Genomic DNA, 25,856 nt, shown 5'->3' with positions numbered 1-25,856 from the left:
CATAAAGGTCTGTATCACAGAGAATCGCAGTCACTCGTCTAAGCTATCATATCAATTTTTTTTACATGTTGTCTTGTTACATTTGTCTTTTTTTCAACATTGTTACATACGTAAAGAATACCGTACCAACAGTTGCACACATAAAAAGTGGATTTAAATTCACACACAATGGTTATTTTAAAAAACAATTAAATATCACAATTAACCAGGTGAGATTATTAATGATCAATCCACATTTATAGCAAGCAGAGAGGGGACGGCGTGGTCTAGCGGTAGACCGTGCGCTTGGTTCAGATCCTAGGCGGGAAACTGTAGGTCGTCTCCTGACCGAATGACCCCTCACGTCCAGAACCTGGTCATGTGGTGTACTGGGGGAGGAAGATAAAACCTAGTGGAAACCCACGGGTCTAGTGGCTGGTAGCAGGGGGGGGGGGAGAAATGTGGTAACCCACGGGTCTAGTGGCTCGTAGCAGGGGGGGGGAGAGAGAAATGTGGTAACCCACGGGCCTAGTGGCTGGTAGCAGGGGGGGGGAGAGAAATGTGGTAACCCACGGGTCTAGTGGCTGGTAGCAGGGGGGGAGAGAAATGTGGTAACCCACGGGTCTAGTGGCTGGTAGCAGGAGGGGGGGGGGGGGGGAGAAATGTGGTTACCCACGGGTCTAGCTGGTAGCAGGAGGGGGGGGGAGAAATGTGGAAACCCACGGGTCTAGCGGCTGGTAGCAGGGGGGGGGGGAGAAATGTGGTAACCCACGGGTCTAGTGGCTGGTAGCAGGGGGGGGGGGGGAGAGAAATGTGGTAACCCACGGGTCTAGTGGCTGGTAGCAAGGGGGGAGAGAAATGTGGTAACCCACGGGTCTAGTGGCTGGTAGCAGGGGGCGGGGGAGAAATGTGGTAACCCACGGGTCTAGTGGCTGGTAGCAGGGGGCGGGGGAGAAATGTGGTAACCCACGGGTCTAGTGGCTGGTAGCAGGGGGGGGGGGGGAGAAATGTGGTAACCCACGGGTCTAGCTGGTAGCATGGGAGGGGGGGGAGAAATGTGGGAACCCACGGGTCTAGTGGCTGGTAGCAGGGGGGGGGGAGAGAAATGTAGTAACCCATGGGTCTAGCGGCTGGTAGCAGGGGGGGGGAGAAAAGTGGAAACCCACGGGTCTAGCGGCTGGTAGCAGGGGGGGGGGGGGAGAAAAGTGGAAACCCACGGGTCTAGCTGGTAGCATGGGAAAGACAAAAGTTCGATTCTTAATCCTGTTCCAGCATGCCTGGGTATTCATTAAATGATTGAAGCGGTAAGTCCCAAACATATGGGAGAACAAACATGCAGACTGACAATGTTCTCTTTCAAGAAGAACTCTGTTGTTGACTTCAACCACTCAGTCCAGTTCTGCCTACATTGTTACTCATGAAATCATTATGTACAAATATTGTTTACCTAAACTATGAGTCAACACACAGTCTCACAGATTAAATACTGAAACACTCTCGCACTAATAAATCTACACAAAGTCTAGCTTTACCCCGTAGCACAGTGGCCGTACGTTTCATTGTTTTTGAACTCACAGTGTAGACCCTGTGCGCAGTCGCAGATGTACCCTTCCGTCATGCGCAAACAAAGCTCACCGAATGCTAGTAAAGGCTTGCAAACTGTTCTTGCTACTAAATTCCTGTCCAGGTCATCGAACGAAATGACCTGAAAAATTTGAAGAATATGTGTATAGTTAAATGTCTGATTTAGTCTTTTAAACAACATGAAAAAGTTGAAGAATATGTGTATAGTTAAATGCCTGATTAAGTCTTTTAAATAACACGAAAAAGTTGAAGAATATGTGTATAGTTAAATGCCTGATTAAGTCTTTTAAATAACACGAAAAAGTTGAAGAATATGTGTATAGTTAAATGTCTGATTTAGTCTTTTAAACAACATGAAAAAGTTGAAGAATATGTGTATAGTTAAATGTCTGATTAAGTCTTTTAAATGACATGAAGAAGTTGAAGAATATGTGTATAGTTAAATGCCTGATTAAGTCTTTTAAATGACATGAAGAAGTTGAAGAATATGTGTATAGTTAAATGCCTGATTAAGTCTTTTAAATGACATGAAGAAGTTGAAGAATATGTGTATAGTTAAATGCCTGATTAAGTCTTTTAAATGACATGAAGAAGTTGAAGAATATGTGTATAGTTAAATGCCTGATTAAGTCTTTGAAATAACATGAAAAAGTTGAAGAATATGTGTATAGTTAAATGTCTGATTAAGTCTTTTAAATAACATGAAAAAGTTGAAGAATATGTGTATAGTTAAATGTCTGATTAAGTCTTTTAAATGACATGAAGAAGTTGAAGAATATGTGTATAGTTAAATGCCTGATTAAGTCTTTTAAATGACATGAAGAAGTTGAAGAATATGTGTATAGTTAAATGCCTGATTAAGTCTTTTAAATAACATGAAAAAGTTGAAGAATATGTGTATAGTTAAATGCCTGATTAAGTCTTTTAAATAACATGAAAAGGTTGAAGAATATGTGTATAGTTGATTGCCTGATTAAGTCTTTTAAATAACATGTGTAAGTTTATGTGCATGATTAAGTCTTTTAAATAACATGAAAGTTTTGAATACTATGTGTAAATATCTATGCATGATGTAAGCCTTTACACTTTACATCTGTAAAGCATAAATAATGAACTAAATGTCTAGGAATGAAAGCATTGCAACTGTTTTTCTGTTGAATAAATGAAGCAAAAATCATTGTTGTCAAATTGAAATCTCACGGAGCGAGAAGAAACATGGGAAAAAAAGTTGAGAAAAAAATTGAGCAAACGCGGAGAGAAAACTTGGGATGATGGCACAAAACACAAGATGTGTCTTGTGTTGGGTGGGTGAGTGTCGTGGATTTAGTCAGTGAGTGTTGGGTATTTAGTGTGTGAGTGTCGCGTGTTTTGTGTGTGATTGTATTGTATGTGTATTGTGTATTTAGTGTGTGAGTGTCGCGTATTTAGTGATTGTCATGTATTTAGTGTGTGATTGTAATGTATGTGTATTGTTTATTTAATGTGTGAGTGTCGTGTATTTAGTGTGTCTCGTGTATTTAGTGTGTGAATGTCGTGTATTTACAGTGTGATTGTCGTGTATTTAGAGTGAGTGTCGTTTTTTAATTGTTTGAGTTCTACATATCTCGTGTTAGAGATAATTGTCTTATATTTGTAACGCAGACTTTTCACAACAGGTGTGTTTAAACACATTTATTTATTTTTTTAATTTTCACACATAATGTAAAAAATAATCTTAACTGACGTATTATTCTAAATCTACACATGTTATCTGAATAGTCTTTTCCCATTTCATAATCATCACCAACATATCACATCGCTAATTATCACCTAATCATCACCAACACATGACATCGCTAATTATCACCTAATCATCACCAACACATCACATCGCTAATTATTATAATTCCAGCACCAACACGTCACATCGCTAACCATCACCTAATCAGCACCAACTCATCACATCGCAAAGTATCACAATTTCATCACCAACACATCACATTGCTAACTATCACCGAGGATTGGGCTGCAACTTCAAACATATATTGGAATTATTTTTTACACATTTTTTTCAACCAGAAGCCAAAATTTGACGTGACTAGCCTTCAGCGGATATTGGGTTCCCGCTTCTGATATACCAGGCTGTACCCCCGACCAAACAATCCCTATACAATTATTAATCATACATCGCTGTAGGAATAAACATGGCCGGTCCGCATGACAGGGAAATCAATAGCTCGCATTATTAAAAAAATGAAAGAACTGGAGGCTAAGGAAAATAAAAATAAATATTATCCTAATTACGCGGACACAATAAAACTCAGCTGCCCAGTACGCCGTTTGAGAAATGGCCGACTTATTGATTGGGGATATTTTGGACACCGACTTTAGGTTTCTGTCAGCACTGCATGAGCCCGGGCCATTGAATTCTGTTTGATGGATGGATGAAAGGGACGCCATACAGGGAGGTAATAACGGGGGAATCAGGGGCGACTACTCTCACGACGGCAAGGTCCCACAGATTTTACATTACAAGTGCGTCTACAACATCGACGAGACTTCTGCAGACATGCAAGCAAGAAAATTGTGTTTTAGCCCTATTTATATCTGTAGCAAGTAAATTGTGTTTTAGCCCACTTCACCTATGTAGCAAGTCAATTGTATTTTAGCCCACTTCACCTATGTAGCAAGTAAATTGTGTTTTAGCTCACTTCACCTATGTAGAAAGTAAATTGTGTTTTAGCCCACTTCACCTATGTAGCAAATAAATTGTGTTTTAGCCCACTTCACCTATGTAGCAAGTAAATTGTGTTTTAGCTCACTTCACCTATGTAGAAAGTAAATTGTGTTTTAGTATGTGATTCAGGCAAGTTTAACTCTGCTTTCTAACTTGCAATTAAACGATGTAAAGTTACTTTGAACTTTATCGTAATACGTAGAAAAATTACGTTGGCCACCTGACATATTTTCTTGTTTTGTGCTACTTACCATGGCGACCAACCTCTGTTACTGAAACAATATTTAAATAACCGTTACTTTTTTCTTCTGAATGTTAAATAAAGTTTGAATTTTACATGTGTAAAAAAAGTGACCCGCGTTGAGTTTTAAAGAAATTCCTTTCCAAAGTTCGGGAAGACGTGTTCAGAATACCCCTTCCATATTTAAAGGGTAGGAATCGATTATTCATTACAGCAAAAGGAGGGAGAAAGAAGGAACCAAGAAAGGCAAAGATAGCCTGGCCCCGACTCAGCTAAAACTCAATTCAAAGGGCTTTTAATGGCGAGAAGTTGCCAGGGGCGAACACTCTTGCCACCTAGAGATTAATTTTGCCAGCGAGAAATCTAAACGACAACTTGGCAAATGACCTCATTAAAATTGCTATTTATAGCTGTTGTCGTGTCCTACAGCACAACTCTAAAAACAAGAAAACAAATTTGCCCTTCAAACGAATTAATAAATTTTACGGGATATTTTTGTCAGTTTTATCAGAATATTAATTAATATTTAATCTAATCAATACAACATTTAAACTTTTTATCCACAGTATTGTTTGAACATTATTTAAAACAGAATAATAATCTTAAGTGTGATTAAAACTGATTTGAACCCAACACTATGGATTCACTTTAGACTTCAACGTTTGAATTTAACAGTTAATAATTTAAAACAACAACATATAATATTTCAAAGTGCTTGTAGTTTGTTCTGATCGCGCTTAGTGTTGTTAACAAATTAGCGGCTAATAAGCTCAGCTGAGCTCTTGTTGAAATGTTATATTCAAATGTTGTCAGTTTTTTAGCGATGAATGTGTTCAGTCTATCGAGATTATAAAATGTGTTACTGAGTGGCAAGTACTTTTAGTCAGAGGCGTAGCGATGGGGGGGGGGGGGCAGGGGAGGGGGGGGTACATATGTCCCCGGGCGCCGACCTCAGGGGGCGCCAAAATGGGTTGTAAAAACAAAGTAAAATGCCATTTTAGCTGCACTTTTGCATTATAAATAGTTTGGGGGGGGGGGGGGGGGTGCAAATCGAAAGTTTGAGGGGAGGGGGTGCAAATCGAAAATTTGCTCCCGAGAGGGGCGCCAAATTGAAAGTTTGTCCCCGGGCGCCAGGAAGGGTCGCTACGCCATCTGCTTGTAGTTTACGTATTTAACACATTGAATGACTATCAATAACTGTAATAAACAGCTCCAAGTTCATATAACTGTGTAAAATGACTTTTCTTTAAAGTCTCAAACGCCATCTGCTAATGTACATTATCAAGGCACTGGTGTTGTATTTGCACACGTTAACCTATTATTACATCTACAGAACGCATCGAATTAAAAATGCATGTCTAAACGAAGCCTTAAAATTTCGGATAAAAATATAAAAAAAAAAAATATTTAAAAAAAGCGGGATATAACGTGGAAAGGATTTTAAGCTATAGCAAACAAGAAAAAAAAAAGGATTCTAAACGGTTTAAGTAGAACGGACAAGGAAGGATAACTTGTTTACTGCCTGCCCTTTGTTTTTGATCTACACGATGTGGAGCCTCTCAACTAAACAAAAGCCCCATTTTGTTTGGGATTAGTTAAATCTGACTCCTGGATTACCGATAAGCTTCCCGCCCCGTCCAGCAATGAGCTCTTGGTGGCCCTGGTCACGTGACGAAGCTATTAACGGACGGAGAAATGCGCCACCCAATTCCGTGCGTCAGGCAGACGATGGCGCCATTGTGCGGAAGGAAACTGTTCCCTGCTCACAGTCCAGCTTTTGGCGGGGCAGGGTGTTGGGCGGTGGGGGCAAAGAGCAAGTTTTTTTTTCATTCTCGCCTATACACTCAATCGATCTCCGTGCACCCCTCCCTCCCGGCACCCCTCCCTCCCGGCACCCCTCCCTCCCCCACCCTGCTCCCATCTAAGCGCGAGCATCATTCATTATTAACGTTCGTGTTTTGTTTCAGCGCTGACCGCCTAGAAGCGTCCAATACATTCCGGCTGGCTGAATATTTCAAATCTAAGTTTGACGAATGCACATTTTAAAGATTGGCCTGTTCTGCAAGGCGAGTTTTGTAATCGGAAACTATTTTTAGAACTGTATTGCCATCACTCTGCATGTGTACCTCCATTAAACTTTGTAACTGCAGGTCGGAGAACCGTTAAATCCTTACTCATAGTGTTGCATAACGTTTAGGGCTAGGTTAAAATAGCTTACATTAGCTGGGAAATTGAGCGTGTGAGCTGTGGTTAGGTCTGTGTTGTTGTGTTTTTACCCTAAGGTAGATAGTGGGTATTAGGGCGGTGTGAACGATTGGTAGGGGAGACTACTGGTTAGATAGCTAGAGGGGAAGTTACTGTGAATTGTATAGCTAGAGATAAATAAAGGACAAAATCTTTGTGTAGTTTATTTTAGAATTAATAAAATTGACTTTAACACTCATACCTTAGCCTAAAACTTACAGTAGTTGTCAGTGGCGTAGGCATGGGGTATATATATATAAAAAGTATGAGGGGGGCGGGTGCAAATCGAAAGTTTGTCCCCGGGTAAAAATTGGAACCCCCCCCCTTGAGACGATCCTGGCTACGCCACTGGTAGTCGTACATCAAATACTTATTCAGAAACAGCAAAATCGGTTAAATATGGAAATAGTTTACAAAATCTTATCAAAAACAACGTTGGTTTAATTGCCTGTTTATAACAGCTTTTACAAAAGAAGCAAAGTTGAATTATACATTACATTTAAAGCAAGCTGTGTTTGCCTGTTGACAAACACCCCCCCAAAAAAAAGACAAACACCCCACTACATGTAAGGCAAGCCTGTATCAGATGGTTACTTCCCCTGAGTCACAAACTTTCCAGTCTGGTGGGGGACTATCTGGTGCTGGCATCTCGTTTGGCATCGATTCGGTGTCTGGATGTGCTAGCTACAACACTCGGTCAGCACGTCAGTGGTCCTTCTGTCTCCTTTCAGTTAGTGGTCCTTCTGTCACACTACAGTCAGTGGTCGTTCTGTCAGTCAATGGTCCTTCTGTCACACTACAGTCAGTGGTCGTTCTGTCAGTCAGTGGTCCTTCTGTCACACTACAGTTAGTGGTCCTTCTGTCACACTACAGTCAGTGGTCCTTCTGTCACACTAAAGTCAGTGGTCCTTCTGTCACAGTACAGTCAGTGGTCCTTCTGTCACACTAAAGTCAGTGGTCCTTCTGTCACACTACAGTTAGTGGTGTATGGTCACACTACAGTCAGTGGTCCTTCTGTCACACTACAGTCAGTGGTCCTTCTGTTACACTACAGTCAGTGGTGTATGGTCACACTACAGTCAGTGGTCCTTCTCTCGCCTTTCAGTTAGTGGTCCTACTGTCACACTACAGACAGTGGTCCTTCTGTCACACTACAGTCAGTGGTCCTTCTGTCACACTACAGTCAGTGGTCCTTCTGTCACACTACAGTCAGTGGTCCTTCTGTCACACTACAGTCAGTGGTCCTTCTGTCACACTACAGTCAGTGGTCCTTCTGTCACACTACAGTCAGTGGTCCTTCTGTCACACTACAGTCAGTGGTCCTTCTGTCACACTACAGTCAGTGGTCCTTCTGTCACACTACAGTCAGTGGTCCTTCTGTCACACTACAGTCAGTGGTCCTTCTGTCACAGTCAGTGGTCCTTCTGTCACACTACAGTCAGTGGTCCTTCTGTCACACTACAGTCAGTGATCCTTCTGTCACACTACAGTCAGTGGTCCTTCTGTCACACTACAGTCAGTGGTCCTTCTGTCACACTACAGTCAGTGGTCCTTCTGTCACATACAGTCAGTGGTGTATGGTCACACTTCAGTCAGAGGTCCTTCTGTCATACTACAGTCAGTGGTCCTTCTGTCACACTACAGTCAGTGGTCCTTCTGTCACACTACAGTCAGTGGTCCTTCTGTCACCTTTCAGTTAGTGGTCTTCTGTCACACTACAGTCAGTGGTCCTTCTATCACACTACAGTCAGTGGTCCTTCTGTCGCACTACAGTCAGTGGTCCTTCTGTCACACTACAGTCAGTGGTCCTTCTCTCACACTACAGTCAGTGGTCTTTCTTTAATACACCATTTAGTGGTCCATCTGTCCCACACCAACTTGTAATCTTTATGTAAGAGATCAGCAAGTAGTCTGCTGTTACACAAAAAAGTGTAATTTTTAAATCCCTTTGTGGAACTGTTTACATAATTTAACAACATTAATGTTATAATACGTCATCGAGATCATATTTCTTTACAAAAATAAACTCGCTGTGGTTATGCTTTATTGATACAGAAAGAAATTAAATTATAAAATATTTGTGACAGATATTGTGTTCACCGTTGGCCCGTTGAAATGTTGATCACAACAAGGTTACTGCACAAACGGTTTGGAAAAATCAATGCCTCTTAAAAAAAACGCGAATGATTTTTTGAGAATATTAGATTGCGACAGAGATTAAAGGTTTGTGCTAAAAAGAGCGGTGTTTCAGAAAAGTTGATTAAAGGATATAATTACGTGTCTAAAAAGTGTAATTATGGCCCTTGATGTGAGCTATGGTGTATGTGGAACAACGTTTAGTGTAGAAAACAAGGGCGGTGGTTACTTCCCTGTAATACCAGTAGTTACTGGCACTTAGGTGAGGCGATCTGTTCCGGTTAAAATAAAAATATGTGTGTTACTGTGTGTATGTGGATTGTTGTGTGGCTATGTAGTTGAATCGTATGTGTGTGTAGATTTTAGTATGTGTACGAAGATGAGCTGTTTGCTTATTTGAACGAACATATTGTGAGTCGTGATTATTGTTCATGTGCCTAAATAAACATTGTCTTTATCAGTTATTGATGCCGTTGTTTAGAGTAGTTGGATGTTGGGTGCTGTCGTATGATCATAACTGTGAGTGTGTTTGTTAGTGAGTGATTTTAACAAGTCTTACATATGTTAATTAAACTTTTTACGTCTGTGTAGGCCTATAAGGCGATTGGTTAAAAAAAGAAGGGGGGGGGGTGAAGATCGAAGATGAGAAACTTTTACTCATGTGTAAGGGCAGGGTTGGATATGTTGGGTTCTGTATGATACACACATTTTGAATTAGCCAAATCAGAAGCAGACACAATCAAACGAATTATTTTTTCATAGTACGAAAATGTTAATCCTCTGAATTACTTAGAATATCTATATTTTAGGATCTATGCGTTTTGCCTGACCTTTAAGTAAACAAGTCTGCATCTGCTATAAATATTCTGAAATGAATTTAAGTTGATCACTAGTTAAAAAAGAAAAAAACACGTACCTTAGATAGTGAGGTACAGATGTTTGAAACAAAATCTGCTTTTTTTCTAAATAAAACTAAGAAAGTACAACTGCGACGTATTATGTTCGCTTTTATATTTTAGTTAAATGATTCATAAAATCGTTTAGTTAATTTCTTTTAACGAATTGATTTCAAGTTTTTAAACTTGACAAATAAACAAACAAACAAACAAACAAACATTAAAAAAAACAACGAACGCACTACTGTGCAGGTTACTCCCAAAATTAAAATATTCAAAAAATAAAATGTAAAAAATCTCAATCAGTGTGTCTTTAGTTAGGATTTTAATATCATTTAAATATTTATCTTCAGAGTAAAAAAAAATCCTTTTAACGATTGAAAAGGGTCGATACGGCCCGTCTAAAATTGTATTAATTAATTATTTATTTTGCTTTATTGATTACAGAATCTGTTTAAGGGATATTGATATTTTGCAATGTATCATCCGCTAAATTATTTTTTAAAAGTTCAATGTCATTTAAGCTTAAAATGAAATGATTAAATGCCACATAAAAAGGTCGTTAATGTAAAGGGGGTTCTACAACATTCCCGCCTGTCACGACAAGGGGGGGGGGGGGGGTTGTGTTTGTACAACATTCCCGACTGTCTTGTACAACATTCTCGCCTGTCTTGTACTACATTCCCGCCTGTCTTGTACAACATTCACGCCTGTCTTGTACAACATTCCCGCCATTCTTGTACAACATTCCCGCCTGTCACTCTACAACATTCCCGTCTGTCTTGTACAACATTCCCGACTGTCTTGTACAACATTCCCGCCTGTCTTGTACAACATTCCCGTCTGTCTTGTACAACATTCCCGTCTGTCACGACACACGGGGAGGGGGGTTGTGTTTGTACAACATTCCCGCCATTCTTGTACAACATTCCCGCCTGTCACTCTACAACATTCCCGTCTGTCTTGTACAACATTCCCGCCTGTCTTGTACAACATTCCCGCCTGTCTTGTACAACATTCCCGCCTGTCTTGTACAACATTCCCGTCTGTCTTGTACAACATTCCCGTCTGTCTTGTACAACATTCCCGCCTGTCTTGTACAACATTCCCGCCTGTCTTGTACAACATTCCCGTCTGTCTTGTACAACATTCCCGCCTGTCACGACACACGGGGGGGGGGTTGTGTTTGTACAACATTCCCGCCTGTCTTGTACAACATTCCCGCCTGTCTTGTACAACATTCCCCGCTTGTCACTGTATAACATTCCTGCCTGTCTTGTACAACATTCCCGCCCTACACTGTACAACATTCCCCGCTTGTCACTGTATAACATTCCCGCCTGTCTTGTACAACATTCCCGCCTGTCTTGTACAACATTCCCGCCTGTCTTGTACAACATTCCCGCCTGTCTTGTACAACATTCCCGCCTGTCTTGTACAGCATTCTCGCCTGTCACTGTATAACATTCCCGCCTGTCTTGTACAACATTCCCGCCTGTCTTGTACAACATTCCCGCCGTCACGACTCGAGAAAAAAAATCACCGTTTAATTGTGTTTAAAATAGCTCGTCAGTTATTGATCTGTTTGTCCACACTATACACCATCTCACACATCTCACACACCTCACACATCTCAAAACTACAGCTGTCAGTGTCAGATGTTCACACCCCACGTACTGCGTCAGTCATGACATACAACATATATTTACAACCAACATACATCGTCAGTCATGTTATACAACATATATCTACACCTCACATACAGCGTCAGTCATGACATACAACATATATCTACACCTCACATACATCGTCAGTCATGACATACAACATATTTCTACAACCAACATACATCATTGGTCATGACATACAACACATTTCCATACTAGACACATATGTCTTGAGTAATGACTAACAACATATTTACACATCCAACATACAGAGTCAGTTTTGACAGGAAAAATCCAGACTGAATATAATTTCACCACAACAAAAAATAATCTTCCACACCCCCACCCCACTTCACATCTCACCCCCTCCTCCTGTCTTAGTCCGATGTGTTGTCTGTCACCACTGAGATGGGAGACGGTACAACTACATCTACTGTTTTGTTTCCTTTCTACATTATCCACCCCAGGGTGTTAAAGCACATTCCGATTTTCTCTTTTTCAATGCACTTTTTGTACAGGAACCTCTTCCATTCTCACAGCCGTCTCATTGATAGACAGCTGGTTCTTCAGGCACTGTAAACATTCATGGCACTGTCCTAGCCCACGGGGGGAAAAGTGGTTTTACTGAACTGTCTTGACTCTGGTATTAAAAGTGGTTTTACTGAACTGTCTTGACTCTGGTATTAAAAGTGGTTTTACTGAACTGTCTTGACTCTGGTATTAAAAGTGGTTTTACTGAATTATCGTAGCTCACATATTTTAAAAGTGCTTTTACTGAACTGTCTTAACTTAATTTTTTCTGTGTCTGTATGTGAACACGATATGTGAATACGATAATTTGAGCACCTTAGCAGCTATGTTGACAAAGTTTATTATTTATCAAATTTGTAGTTTTCTATCAACTTTGGACCGGAAGTGGTTTTAACTCTATTACCAGTTTCTCAAAAGCTGTTAAATTCAGTAAAGTTAAAGTACGTGAACGAAATTTCACTTTAAGTATTACATTGTATGCACATGTTTCTATTTTACATTTGGACGATTTCTGATTACAGGAAGTGGCTCTTTACTGTATTTCCGCAGGGGCACGATAATGTGAATACTATTTTATTTAGGTAGACGAAATTTCAAATATAAGTAAAACAAATCTTACATTTGGATTACTTTAAATTTTTAAGTGACTTTCGATATCCGGAGTTGGTACATTACACTATATCTGGTAACTTGAGTAGGCTGCCGTTTCAGTAAAGGGGACATAAATATAAGACAGTATTCGCTGGTTTCTGACATGTTTTAGATGATTTCCGGTAACCGGAAAACGTGTTCCTGCCGATTTCTTTCAAACTTTTCAAGAAGGTCAACGTTCGATGACATTGCGTTGTGACATAAATGGCGACTTAGTTAAATGTCTAATTAACTTTTTAAAGTTAATTAGTGTTTCTTTTATAAAGCACTAATGTTTGCTCTGTTATATGCGCATTGTTTTTTTTTTAATTTGGTGCGCAATTCTTTTTTTCCAACGCAGTTCAATTTCATTTCAAAACATTTAAGTATCAAAATAATAATTAAAATATCTCTATAGCCCGATTTCATTGGAAATGACGGACATCATAAAGACAGATTACCAGTTTGTATGACGGACAGCATAAAGACAGATTACCAGTTTGTCGTATGACGGACAGCATAAAGACAGATTACCAGTTTGTTGAATGACGGACAGCATAAAGACAGATTACCATTTTTGTATGACGGACAGCATAAAGACAGATTACCATTTTTGTATGACGGACAGCATAAAGACAGATTACCATTTTTGTATGACGGACAGCATAAAGACAGATTACCATTTTTGTATGACGGACAGCATAAAGACAGATTACCATTTTTGTATGACGGACAGCATAAAGACAGATTACCAGTTTGTCGTACGTCGGACAGACATAAAGACAGATTACCAGTTTGTCGTACGTCGGACAGACATAAAGACAGATTACCAGTTTGTCGTACGTCGGACAGACATAAAGACAGATTACCAGTTTGTTGAATGACGGACAGCATAAAGACAGATTACCATTTTTGTATGACGGACAGCATAAAGACAGATTACCAGTTTGTCGTACGTCGGACAGACATAAAGACAGATTACCAGTTTGTTGAATGACGGACAGCATAAAGACAGATTACCAGTTTGTCGTACGTCGGACAGACATAAAGACAGATTACCAGTTTGTTTCTCATTGAATTTCCGCGCTGCGCCCCCTACCGGTAGTTTCTGCTAGTATCGATTAATTTCAGCCAAACAGTAATCGGGGAGAAATTGGTACAAGCACGCAATTTACTAACTTGTTCCAGTCTGGCTAGGATAGGTCTGTCGTCTGGCTGATCCACGGGGGTATATTGGAGCAGGGGTATATTGGAGCAGGGGTATATTGGAGCAGGGGAATGTTGGAGCAAGGGAACATTGGAGCAAGGGAACATTGGAGCAAGGGAACATTGGAGCAAGGGAATATTGGAGCAGGGGAATATTGGAGCAAGGGAACATTGGAGCAAGGGAATATCGGAGCAAGGGAATATGGAGTAGGGGTATATTGGGGCATGGGAATGTTGGAGCAAGGGAATGTTGGAGTAGGGGAATATTGGAGTAGGGGAATGTTGGAGCAAGGGAATATTGGAACAAGGGAACATTGGGACAATGGAACAGTGGAGCAAGGGAATATTGGAGCAAGGGAATATTGGAGCAAGGGAATATTGAAGCAAGGGAATATTGGAGTAGGGGAATATTGGAACAAGGGAATATTGGAGCAAGGGAATATTGGAGCAAGGGAACATTCAAGCAAGGAATATTGGAGAAAGGTATTGTTGGGGCAAGGGAATATTGGAGCTAGGGAATATTGGAGCTAGGGAATATTGAAGCAAAAGAATATTGGAGAAAGGAGTAAGTAAAATATTAGGGTAATTGAATATTGGAGCAGAGGAATACAGTAACAAGAAATTTTTGTGTGCAACGAAATATGAAAGCGAACGAATGCTAAAACAAAGTAAAATTGGCGAAACGGAACATTTCATCAAGGAAACACTGGATCAATGGAACACTTGAGAACAGAAACATTATGGAAGGGGTAATGAAGGTGGTGAAACTAATCCTCAGACTTGATTAATGCAAGTCACACAAAAATACACACAGAGATTAAACTAGTTGTTATCGCTTCATTATTCGGCTTCACTAGAACAGCTTCACTAGTCGGCTGAATGAAAATGGAAAACCAACAAAACTGATTACAAGGACGAATACTTGGATAAACAGTCCTGCCTGTGTGACCTGTTTAGCCTGGAGTCTGGTCAAGCCATGAGACCAAATAAACATGACCTCCAGATGATTAAATAAATGACACGCGCTAGTGTACACTAAAGTAATAGAACAGATCACGTCCAAGTAATGACCACTGAGGCGGCGGGGCATGGAGCTGACCACACTACCCTTCTATATGCTGACGTATTTGAAACAGATGAACTCTACTTCATCTGCCTGGTGTATTATGGGCACGAACGGGAAACAAAGATAATCGTTTACCAACCAGCAATAATCCACGTAACTAGTTTAAAGCTATCATCAGCTTAGATAATTTTGATACATGATACGTACAGTTTTAGATCGACAGTATGTAATCATAGTAAAGCGAGTTTTTGTGCTGTGTTTCAACAAATTGATCGTGTTTCACTGGTAGAAAAGTAATAACACAATTAGTGTTTGTTTACAAAAGATATAAATAGATGTTGGCCTGGCGCTGACTTAAGATTGCAAAATAATTTAAATGTAGGTTAACAACACAGCTAGGAACGTGAGCATAGGTTGCATATACACAAATCACAGTCATCATTTTATAACTTATTATTAGCAATCATTGCAGGATACACAAAAAACGATATGTAGCACTGGAGTAGAATGTCATACACACTAACGACAGCTACAATAAACTGGCTGTAAAATAAATATTTATCTTAAAAACAAACAGCTTTTAAAAAACTGTAAAAGCAAACAGTATATGCAAACACTTAAAACAAACAGATAAAAAGAACTTTTTAAAGTTTTAAAACTACTTTTTAAAAATTACATTAAAACGAATAATACACTAATCAAATAAAAATAATACAACTACAACTGAAAGATTCGTCATCTTTTTAAGCTCACATGGAGTAACCTAATTACCCCCAAAATAGCCTAATAACCCAATCTTCCCTAATTCCTCAATTCACATGGCAAAGACCCCCTTAACAAAGACCCCTTCAAAAAGACCTTCCCAGCTGGGTTAAGCTTGTTAACAGAATTGCATATTCTTCATCCATCGATCTACGAGCCTCCCCTCTGCAGAAAATCGCCTTAATTCCGACGGTGTAGAGGAGTGTTTAGTGTTCTCAGTAAACCGATTACCACGTAAGTGTTGGAGCAATTAATGACGTTAGAGAAAGATGGCTTAGACAAAAAAAAAATTTCCTTAGAACTAGGATTTTTTTTAATACAAGACAGCAATATGTATCCCGCAAGTTCTACCCCCCCCCCCTCCCCCCCCCCTCCCCCCCCCCCCCACCCCACTGTACGGTGTACAGGATCAATACGGTCTCCCACGAGCCCAAGTTGCATGGACGTTAATGACGGTTAAAATAGAAAGATAAATCTTGGGATCATCTCTGGAATAAATTGCTACATGCCTGCTGATGCTAGAGGATGTCTGTAGGTATAAAATATCATGTTGGGTTACACGATGTCTAAGGGTATAAAATAACATGTTGGGTTACACGATGGTTAAAGGTATAAAATAATAGGTTGGGTTACACGATGTTTAAGGGTATAAAATAACAGGTTGGGTTGCACGATATCTAAGGGTATAAAATAACGCTGGTCATATGAGACGGTGGTGGCGATAAATTAACGCTGGTTATATTAGACGGTGTTGGTAGCTATAAATGAACGCTGGTTATATTAGGCGGTGTTGTTGGCGATAAATTAACGCTGCTTCAGCTAATGGATACCCCTACGTCTAAGTTCACGAGAATTCGATATAGACATTCTTGACAATAATACAACATAGAACGAGATAGACTAAATTGATGTTCAGATTGTAGAGATTAAAAGACAAGACTTTTTGACAAGATGTTCTATGTCCCAACTCCTATATCCCAGTGTAATGAACGGTTTGTGAGACTAAATGGCGCGGACGTATGAGAAGCTACACTAAGCCTCACCTCTTTGACGCAGCATTCCCCCTCACGGCACCCTGTTTGTTCCCACAAATTGCACAGGGTCCCCCTGTCCAGCAGCAGCCACGAGGAAGAAGATTGGTGGTAATAATCAGGGTGGGACCCACATTCCTTCATCTGTAACAAACAAAAAACTGGTGGTAATAATCAGGGTGGGACCCGCATTCCTTCATCTGTAATACAAAAAAATGATGGTAATAATGGGGTGGGACCCGCATTCCTTCATCTGTAACAAACAAAAAACTGGTGGTAATAATCAGGGTGGGACCCGCATTCCTTCATCTGTAACACAAAACATACTGGTGGTAATAATGGGGTGGGACCCACATTCCTTCATCTGTAACACAAAAAACTGGTGGTAGTAATCAGGGTGGGACCCGCATTCCTTCATCTGTAACACAAAAAATATTGGTGGTAATAATCGGGATGGGACCCGCATTCCTTCATCTGTAACACAAAATAAAACTGGTGGTAATAATCAGGGTGGGACCCGCATTCCTTCATCTGTAAACACAAAATAAAACTGGTGGTAGTAATCGGGGTGGGACCCGCATTCCTTCATCTGTAACACAAAAGAAAAACTGTTGGTAATAATGGGGTGGGACCCGCATTCCTTCATCTGTAACACAAAATAAAACTGGTGGTAATAGTCGGGATGGGACCCGCATTCTTTCATCTGTAACACAAAAGAAAAACTGTTGGTAATAATGGGGTGGGACCCGCATTCCTTCATCTGTAACACAAAATAAAACTGGTGGTAATAATCAGGGTGGGACCCGCATTCCTTCATTTGTAACACAAAATAAAACTGGTGGTAATAATCGGGATGGGACCCGCATTCTTTCATCTGTAACACAAAAGAAAAACTGTTGGTAATAATGGGGTGGGACCCGCATTCCTTCATCTGTATCACAAAATAAAACTGGTGGTAATAATCAGGGTGGGACCCACATTCCTTCACCTGTAACAAACAAAAAACTGGTGGTAGTAATCAGGGTAGGACCCACATTCCTTCATCTGTAACACAATAGCTACAAAAAAACAAACAAGAGAGCCACATAATTAAGCCGTTGTTACAGTGACATTTTGACGATAATAACTCTATTCATGTCTCTTCGTGTCTCTAATCATGTTGTCGTGGTTTTAATGACAATCATTGCTTTTGGCATTTTTTTTCAAAAGTCGTTACTCTTAAATCACTAGCAAAAAAGAAAAGCTTTATAAATGAAAATAAACATTTTAACAGATTTGATAATGCATGCAAAACTCGTAGCACAAAATGTATGAGGAATCCAAAAAAGGAAAAAAAAAGTTAACGATTTTTAAAAATTTCAAGTTTTTAATAAGTTATTGTGTTTTAATGATATCCTTATTTTATTTTATAGTGTAGTTTAAATGTTATATACGGACATTAGATTAAAGTATTTTTAAAATCGCATATAGTTATTTTCCTTAACTAAGATTCTAGATATTTTTAAACCGCTAATGGTGATGAAGGCCGAATCAAGCGTGACAGTCACGCTTCAGCAATTAGTGGCGGATGGATTTAACGTTCGATCGGCGAATCACTCCGGGCTGTCGGGCTAGCGTGCTCGGGAGCAATTACGCTAATTACGCTAATTGGAGTTGAAAAATTCCCGGGGTCAGAATCTTAAAAGATTTTTCTATTATTTAATTACGGGCTAGCTCAACAAGAAATCCGCATTAGATTAAACGTCTCGAACTTTCGAGGCTGACGATTTTAAGTGCGATTTGGTCACACGGATTTAAAGTTTCAGAACAATTGAAATCTTAACTTCTAGATAGAGGCTGCTTATTACATGTCATGCATAATGGGTCCAAATCTTAAACGACTACTAAAGTTAATTAACCAAGATAAACTTAACTCAGCTTTGAAAAGCACCCTTTTATTATAATCTACAAAATAATAAAATATTAACGAAAATGTTTTTTAAACATTTACTAAACAAAACATTGCCTAATTAAAAATGTGCTTAATTGAAAAAAGTTCACCTACCAAAAATAAGAGACAGGTGTATCCAAGTATCAGCAAGTCTGCATTCTGTAACATGGTTCCTAGCCCTGTTGGGTGATAGCATTAGTTTTAACACCAGTAGCATAGAAGTAGGTTTTATGTAGGCAAACTGGGATCAAATGGGATTGTTGAGGAGAAGGGGGGGGGGGGGATCGGATTTCGATGCTTGAGCATGGATTATTAAAATCTTATTTGTGTAATCAAAATTGGGATAATTAAATCAAAATAGGAATAATTAAATCAAAATTGAAATAGTTAAATCAAAATTGGAATAATTAAATCCCGGACACCAAATATCAAGTAACGGAAATATAGGTTTGATATGACATGGAATACGCACATACACCACATGTCAGCACACACACACAAACACACACATACACCACACGCCAGCACAAACGCCAGCACACACACACACACATACACACAACTACACAAGAAAGAATTGGAATAAGAACTACAATTCTAAATTTAGACCCTATGTTCTATTAACTCTTTTAACCAACATTTACATTTTATACTCACACAGAGAGAAGGGTTAATTCAATAAAATTTGTCGCTTTAAACATTCATAGAGACACCGCTTAGACTCGATTGGTTTTCTTTCTTGTAGGCTATTTCTAGCCTCAGATTAGATGAAACGTGTATTGAAACAGATTGGATCTACAAATGCCACTATTTGATTTCATTTGACACAAATAGCTGTCATTATGTTATTCATAAACAAAGGTTGGCAACCTTTAAAATTGACGTTACTTTTTACAATAGATGTTTAGATAAATTGTTCAATACCTAAATAATTTAACCATGTTTGGTTGTGTAAAAAATAGCTGGAGTGTTCAGGCAGGGGGGGGGGTGCTGTCATCGATTTGGGCGATGTCTGTGACGTCCGTATTTCACGAAACATCGCTGCCTGAGATTTCACCAGGTCGGCAGACAATGTTTCTTTAATGATGCCATTTGTTGCAGGGGAGCGGGGGGGGGGGGGGGGGGGGGGGTGGGTGGATCAGGCTGCACACGCACTCTGGCCTCGGGCGAAAATTTGGAAAGATACAAAGTTATAATAAAATACTTAAAAAAAACTTTTTTAAAAACCACGTTTTTCTTGTGGACTAAAAAGTAGAAAATAAATTTTTCTTTTGTGCTTCCTCGAGCTGTGCAGGTTCTTGTGATGACTGACAAAAAACGTGGGTACGTTCACCATCAAATTTCCCGACCCATCTGCCCGACCCACGTTTTTTGTCAGTCATCACAAGAACCTGCACAGCTCGAGGAAGCACAAAAGAAAAATTTATTTTCTACTTTTTAGTCCACAAGAAAAACGTGGTTTTTAAAAAAGTTGTTTATATAGTTTATTTTCTACTTTATCTAATGACTTGATTAAGTATGACTTGACTAAGTGTTTATAAATACACGGACTAAAAAAATCTTGAGCGACCAGGATTCGAACCTGGGTTGTCGCGGCCACAACGCGAAGTACTAACCACTATACGATCACGGCCAGCGCGCTCACATCGATTGGGGCCGAAGTAACTGTGTCTATAAGCCTCCAGTCTTGTCGGTATCTTTAGAAATCATGTCCTCAATTTTATGGTCCTTGGGGCGTAATTAAATTAAGCTAATTACGGTCTCTAATTGCTAGTTTTTATGATTGCATCTGAAATTGTTAGGCGAAAGTAGCCTGTATGCCAAATTTCAGATCTGTAGAGCAATCAGAAGTGGGCTAATTTTCGATGTCAATTTTAACAACAAACAAACAAATCCACAAACGCGAAGCTGAGTTAAGAAAAACGTGTTAAAATAGAGGGCATAAAATAAATGGTATGGTATAAAATAGAGGGCATAAAAACAACGTAGCTGAACCGTGACGTTCGGACTTGTATCATATAAATAACAAATCTTGAACCATGCTTGCTTAAAATGATGTACCCTGTGTTGAATGGAACTAAATGGAACTAAATTTTTTACAAAAGTTCGAAATGTAAGTTTTACTTAATGTATTGTGAAGTGACATGACCATAGCTAGCGTGAACGAATTCTTATATATTTTACGTGTATCTTTATGAAAGGAATAATTTGATTTACAAACTTATATTTTTTTATTAGACTAATTTTTGTGTGTAGACATTGTTTCCTGAGCCTGTTAGGGACCGGTCTATCCCCGTCCTAACGTTGTACAGAGTATTGGCAGGGGTTGTGGATCCTACGAGCTGACGGTGGGGTGAGGGTGGTGGGGTGGGGAGGGGGGGTGACTGGGACAGACCTTCCTCGCTGAACTGGAATTATAGTATCACAAGACGAGATCAATTGGTAGAAAGCCGTATACTACCAGATACGATGTTTATATAGAGTAGGATGACGGATACGGTGTTTATATAGAGTAGGATGACGGATACAGTGTTTAGAGTAGGATGACGGATACGTTGTTATATAAGGTAGGATGAAGGATACGGTGTTTAGAGTAGGATGACGGATACGATGTTTATATAGAGTAGGATGACGGATACGATGTTTAGAGTAGGAATGACGGATAAGGTGTTTAGAGTAGGATGACGGATACGATGTTTATATAGAGTAGGATGACGGATACGATGTTTATATAGAGTAGGATGACGGATACGATGTTTATATAGAGTAGGATGACGGATACGATGTTAATATACAGTTGAGTAGGATGACGGATACGATGTTTATATAGAATAGGAAGACGGATACGGTGTTTATATAGAGTAGGATGACGGATACGATTTTTATAAATGAATAAATCAATGTAATCACCACAAATTAATCCACTAACTAAAAGGGATGAAGTAAAATCATTAAATTCCCCACTTGTAAAACACTTCAATCGATGGTTTATGAAAGCGATCGGCTAAAAATTATAAGCAAATGGTTTAATGCAGGGGTCTCCAAACTTTTCAGTCCGAGGGCCGCATTAACTATCAAATTTCAATTCGGGGGCCAGTTTCTTCTTTGATTTTTCTGGACAAGGTTCCTCATCCATCAGCAACAAACGGTTTTTCCCGTGGTCAAAAAGATCTCCGCGGGCCGGATGAGAGGACATCGCGGGCCGCATCCGGCCCGCGGGCCGTAGTTTGGAGACCCCTGGTTTAATGGAACATCATACGTGCAGTGATAAGGTGTAATATGGCACAGCGGAACATCATAAAGTTAAAGAGAGGTGAACTATTTATAAATATAGGACACGTGCTAGACACTTGGCACTACGGCTATTGTTGTTTAGATTTTGTCACTTGCCCTATGTATCTTGTTGTCACTGTGTTTTTATGTTATTGTGACGTGTTTCCTTACTATTAAACAAGTCCCATGGTCAGTCTAATGGAGACAGCGACCGCAACACAAGCATGGCAACCAGAAGTTTATATTCTTCTGATTTACCTGTCTAGTGACCCACACAGGTAATACAAAGACAGGTAAATTATTCTGACATACCGGTCTAGAGACTAAGACAGGCAAGACAAAGACAGGTAAATTTTTCTTACTTACCGGTCCAGCACCGTCCAAGACTTGGAGATGTATCCAAATTCTCAACTAACCGCTATCCAAGCAGATCCCTCCCGCCTTTGTCAAACTCCCGCCATTTAAGCGCTACTTTTTCCCCAGCAATCGAGGCGGACGGCTCGGGTACAAAAGCCCCTGTATCCCCCAGCCAGCGCGCGCTCCGTACCGTCTGAAACCGATCTCCCCGTCCCCAGTCCCGTGGCTCTGGGAGATCGATCCCATCCACCGCATGAAAAACTCACACACAATTCACATCCAGTCCAAGTTTTAAAAAAAAATGGCGCTACTTAAAAGCATTGTTAATGCCGACGACAGCTAAAAGGAAGTTTTAAAGAGCTTAAACAGAATTAAAATTGAAATTGGATTTTGACATTGATTGCATTGATTACTTTTAATCTATTGAAAGACTGATGAAATGGCTACAATATGATAATGGACAACTGATTTTTTAAAAATACAATTTAACCGTAAATTCTGTTTGTCAAAGAAAAACAGTAAAATAAAAATAGAAGAGAATAAATGAAAAACATGCCAAATATTTTCAAATTTCTACAGAGACGCACGCTCACGAAGGACGGGTGAGGACAGGACTAGTGGTTCACTTGAATGAAATCTCATGACATTCCATTTCCACGTTTCTCCATAAGCCACCGGGTTTTTTTGTCTGGTCTGTCAGTTGTTGTTTTGTGGCCAAATATCGATTTTGGTTCATTTCCTTTTAGGCCATATCTTCCACGTGTTGCACATTGTTAACTGCCCCATACAACACAATAATGGCTAACATTGAATATAATTTGGTATAAAACTAGTCATTAGATAATATTTTGTAGATGGCTACACAAAAAGGGGAAGTAACTAGGCGGCAGTGATGACTATCAGAGTGAGTGAACTTTAAATCACGAGTGTTGTTGACAAGCTGAAAGCTGAGAGGGGAGATAACAATAGACAGATTAGACTTGTTTCAACTCTGCTGCTTGCTACAAACAAATTAAGTAGAGGGGGGGGGAATAGGCCACACATTGCGCAGACAGCCAACCAATAGCACCAGGCAGGTATTGCAGTTGAACCCTCCCGGAAAGTGTAAAAGAGGTCGATCTAGAAACAACTGGTGACGGGACTTTGAACCGGAAAAGGATGGGCTACAACTGTAGGCAGGTTAAGGAAATGACACATGATCTTTGGTTGGCGGCCCATACCCCAGTAGGACAGAGGACTCAGGAGATCTTTGGTTGGCGGCCCATACCCCAGCAGGACAGAGGACTGGAGATCTTTGGTTGGCGTCCCATACCCCAGCAGGACAGAGGGCTCTATGGATCTTTGGTTGGCGGGCCATACCCCAGCAGGACACAGGACTAGCACGTCAAGCTCACTGGAGTATTTGAAATGTTTCTTGAATGTAGGCCAACCACATGTAAGCCTACCACATGTAAGCCTACCACATGTAAGCCTACCACATGTAAGCCTACCACATGTAAGCCAACCACATGTAAGCCAACCACATGTAAACAACCACATGTAAGCCCATCACATGTAAATAACCACATGTAAGCCCACCACATGTAAGCCTACCACATGCAAGCCTACCACATGTAAGCCAACCACATGTAAACAACCACATGTAAGCCCATCACATGTAAATAACCACATGTAAGCCCACCACATGTAAGCCTACCACATGCAAGCCTACCACATGTAAGCCTACCAGATGTAAACCTACCACATGTAAACCAACCACATGTAAGCCAACCACATGTAAGCCAACCACACGTAACCCACCACATGTAAACCAACCACATGTAAGCCAAGTAAGCCAACCACATGTATGACACCCACATGTAAGCCTACCACATATAAGCCTACCACGTGTAAGCCTACCACATGTAAGCCAAGTTAGCCAACCACTCGCCTCTTTAAACACTGCTAACTGCACAAACACTTGGCTTCATATTCTATTTTCCGGCTTGAAATAAAGGAAATAATAATAATAGTAATGCAAATGTTCCAGTCACTTCTATTAAACGTTAGTAATGCCGAAATTTGAGCGACTGCTAACATACGCTAGTATTGCCAATGTACTAGCCACTGCTAACATACGCTAGTAGTACCAATGTACTAGCCAGTGCTAACATACGCTAGTAGAGCCAATGTACTAGCCACTGCTAACATACGCTACTAGAGCCAATGTACTAGCCACTGCTAACATACGCTAGCAGAGCCAATGTACTAGCCACTGCTAACATACGCTACTAGAGCCAATGTACTAGCCACTGCTAACATACGCTAGTAGAGCCAATGTACTAGCCACTGCTAACATACGCTAGTAGAGCCAATGTACTAGCCACTGCTAACATACGCTACTAGAGCCAATGTAATAGCCACTGCTAGCATACGCTAGTAGAGCCAATGCACTAGCCAGCGCTAACTTACGCTAGTAGAGCCAATGTACTAGCCACTGCTAACATACGCTAGTAGTGCCAATGTACTAGCCACTACTAATTATGACCTAACAATGACCACTTGCGGGGCCCGACACAGCGTGGCATCAAGTAAAACTCCATGACGTGCCCCACAGACCAGCGATAAAGTCAACTATCCCTCCCCTTCATCCCCATCCGCCCTGCACCCCCATCGTATGGGTCGAGATCTTAAGGCGATTATAACCATACAACGCTTCAATGGTAACCATTCCTATTTTTCCTTGATTCTTTTTTTAAAAGAATAAATGGAAAATTCGATCCCTGAACTATTTAATTGATTTAACAAGAGCAGGGAGATAATCCAACATTTTGTAGAAATATTTCGGTTTGCCCGATTCTCTCCCATCATTCACATTTTCTTAAATAAATTGTAAACTAAACTAAGACTGATATAAATTTAAAATTTAGCTTAAACATTATAAACAGTAACAACTGTACCTGAGAAATAAAGCTTCATATATAGGTGTATGTTCCAAATTCAACGTAAGTTTATTGTGGCCCAAGATTGATTCATTGTTGATTCATGTACGGTTTTGTTTAATTCCTAGTTTGTCATGGACGTGAAACATTGTAAAATTGACACCTCAGTAGTTTAATACTATCACGTCGATGTGTTGTGAAACTAGCAGTTTTTGTACTTAAATTCTGATGGAAGCGACACACGATTAATGTCAGCTCGAAAATGTCAAGTGATGTACAGGTTCAAACCAGACCATCAGAGAGGGAGTAGAGTTCACCTGTTGTTGACAGAGCTACCTTTGTATGACGAGGCGAGAAAAGTAACAGAAACAGCTAAACACTAATCACAAACTATATTATATACGTCAATATCTCCTCACTCCTCACCCACACACTGTCATTTCGATTTCACCCGTTGTCAGCCCCTAATATTGCAGAAATTTTAGCTTCTGATTATTTAAAAAAAAATTATATTAATTGTATTTAAAATAATTAAGACGCCAATGTTAAAAATGTTTTGTCTCAAGTCTCATCTTTGTGAAAATAAGAATTTTATTGTAGCTTTCATTCAAATTTATGACGGTGTAGCTATGACTATTTTGTATCTAAAATTAAAATATCTTGTCAGCTCTATGTCTAGGTGGAGT

The 25,856-nt window shown here is 39.9% G+C and overlaps 1 protein-coding gene across 3 annotated transcripts; it reads right to left on the bottom strand.

The window, feature by feature from the left end:
* On the bottom strand, positions 1-22,396 carry LOC131937006 (uncharacterized). 3 transcript variants are annotated; one of them, XM_059294182.1, is made up of 5 exons: positions 22,259-22,396; positions 18,734-18,798; positions 16,702-16,833; positions 1,512-1,684; positions 1-368 (listed from the first exon to the last, which is right to left on the bottom strand). In XM_059294182.1, the coding sequence occupies exons 2-5, from the start codon at positions 18,785-18,787 to the stop codon at positions 173-175; spliced, it is 555 nt and encodes a 184-aa protein (XP_059150165.1). In that variant the 5' UTR covers positions 18,788-18,798; positions 22,259-22,396; the 3' UTR covers positions 1-172. The 3 variants fall into 3 exon arrangements, with proteins under 3 accessions (XP_059150165.1, XP_059150168.1, XP_059150167.1); XM_059294185.1 differs by having other exon boundaries at positions 1,555-1,684; XM_059294184.1 differs by lacking the exon at positions 1-368 and having other exon boundaries at positions 1,186-1,684.
* Between the last annotated feature and the right edge of the window lie 3,460 nt (positions 22,397-25,856).

This window comes from Physella acuta, unplaced genomic scaffold, assembly GCF_028476545.2.
Source record: "Physella acuta isolate Inbredline_101_S28 unplaced genomic scaffold, ASM2847654v3 ptg000197l, whole genome shotgun sequence".
Taxonomy (NCBI): Eukaryota; Metazoa; Mollusca; class Gastropoda; family Physidae; genus Physella; species Physella acuta.
The sequence above is the reverse complement of the archived record's forward strand: the minus strand, read 5'-3'. Positions and strand labels throughout refer to the sequence as shown.

Excerpts from the sequence above, each read along its gene's own strand:
- LOC131937006 (XM_059294182.1), bottom strand. The coding sequence starts at position 18,787 with ATGTTACAGAATGCAGACTTGCTGATACTTGGATACACCTGTCTCTTA. Across the intron at positions 1,685-16,701 it reads GGGAATGCTGCGTCAAAGAG|GTCATTTCGTTCGATGACCT; the intron begins GTGAGGCTTAGT and ends CAAATTTTTCAG. Across the intron at positions 369-1,511 it reads TACGGCCACTGTGCTACGGG|TACACCACATGACCAGGTTC; the intron begins GTAAAGCTAGAC and ends TTCCTCCCCCAG.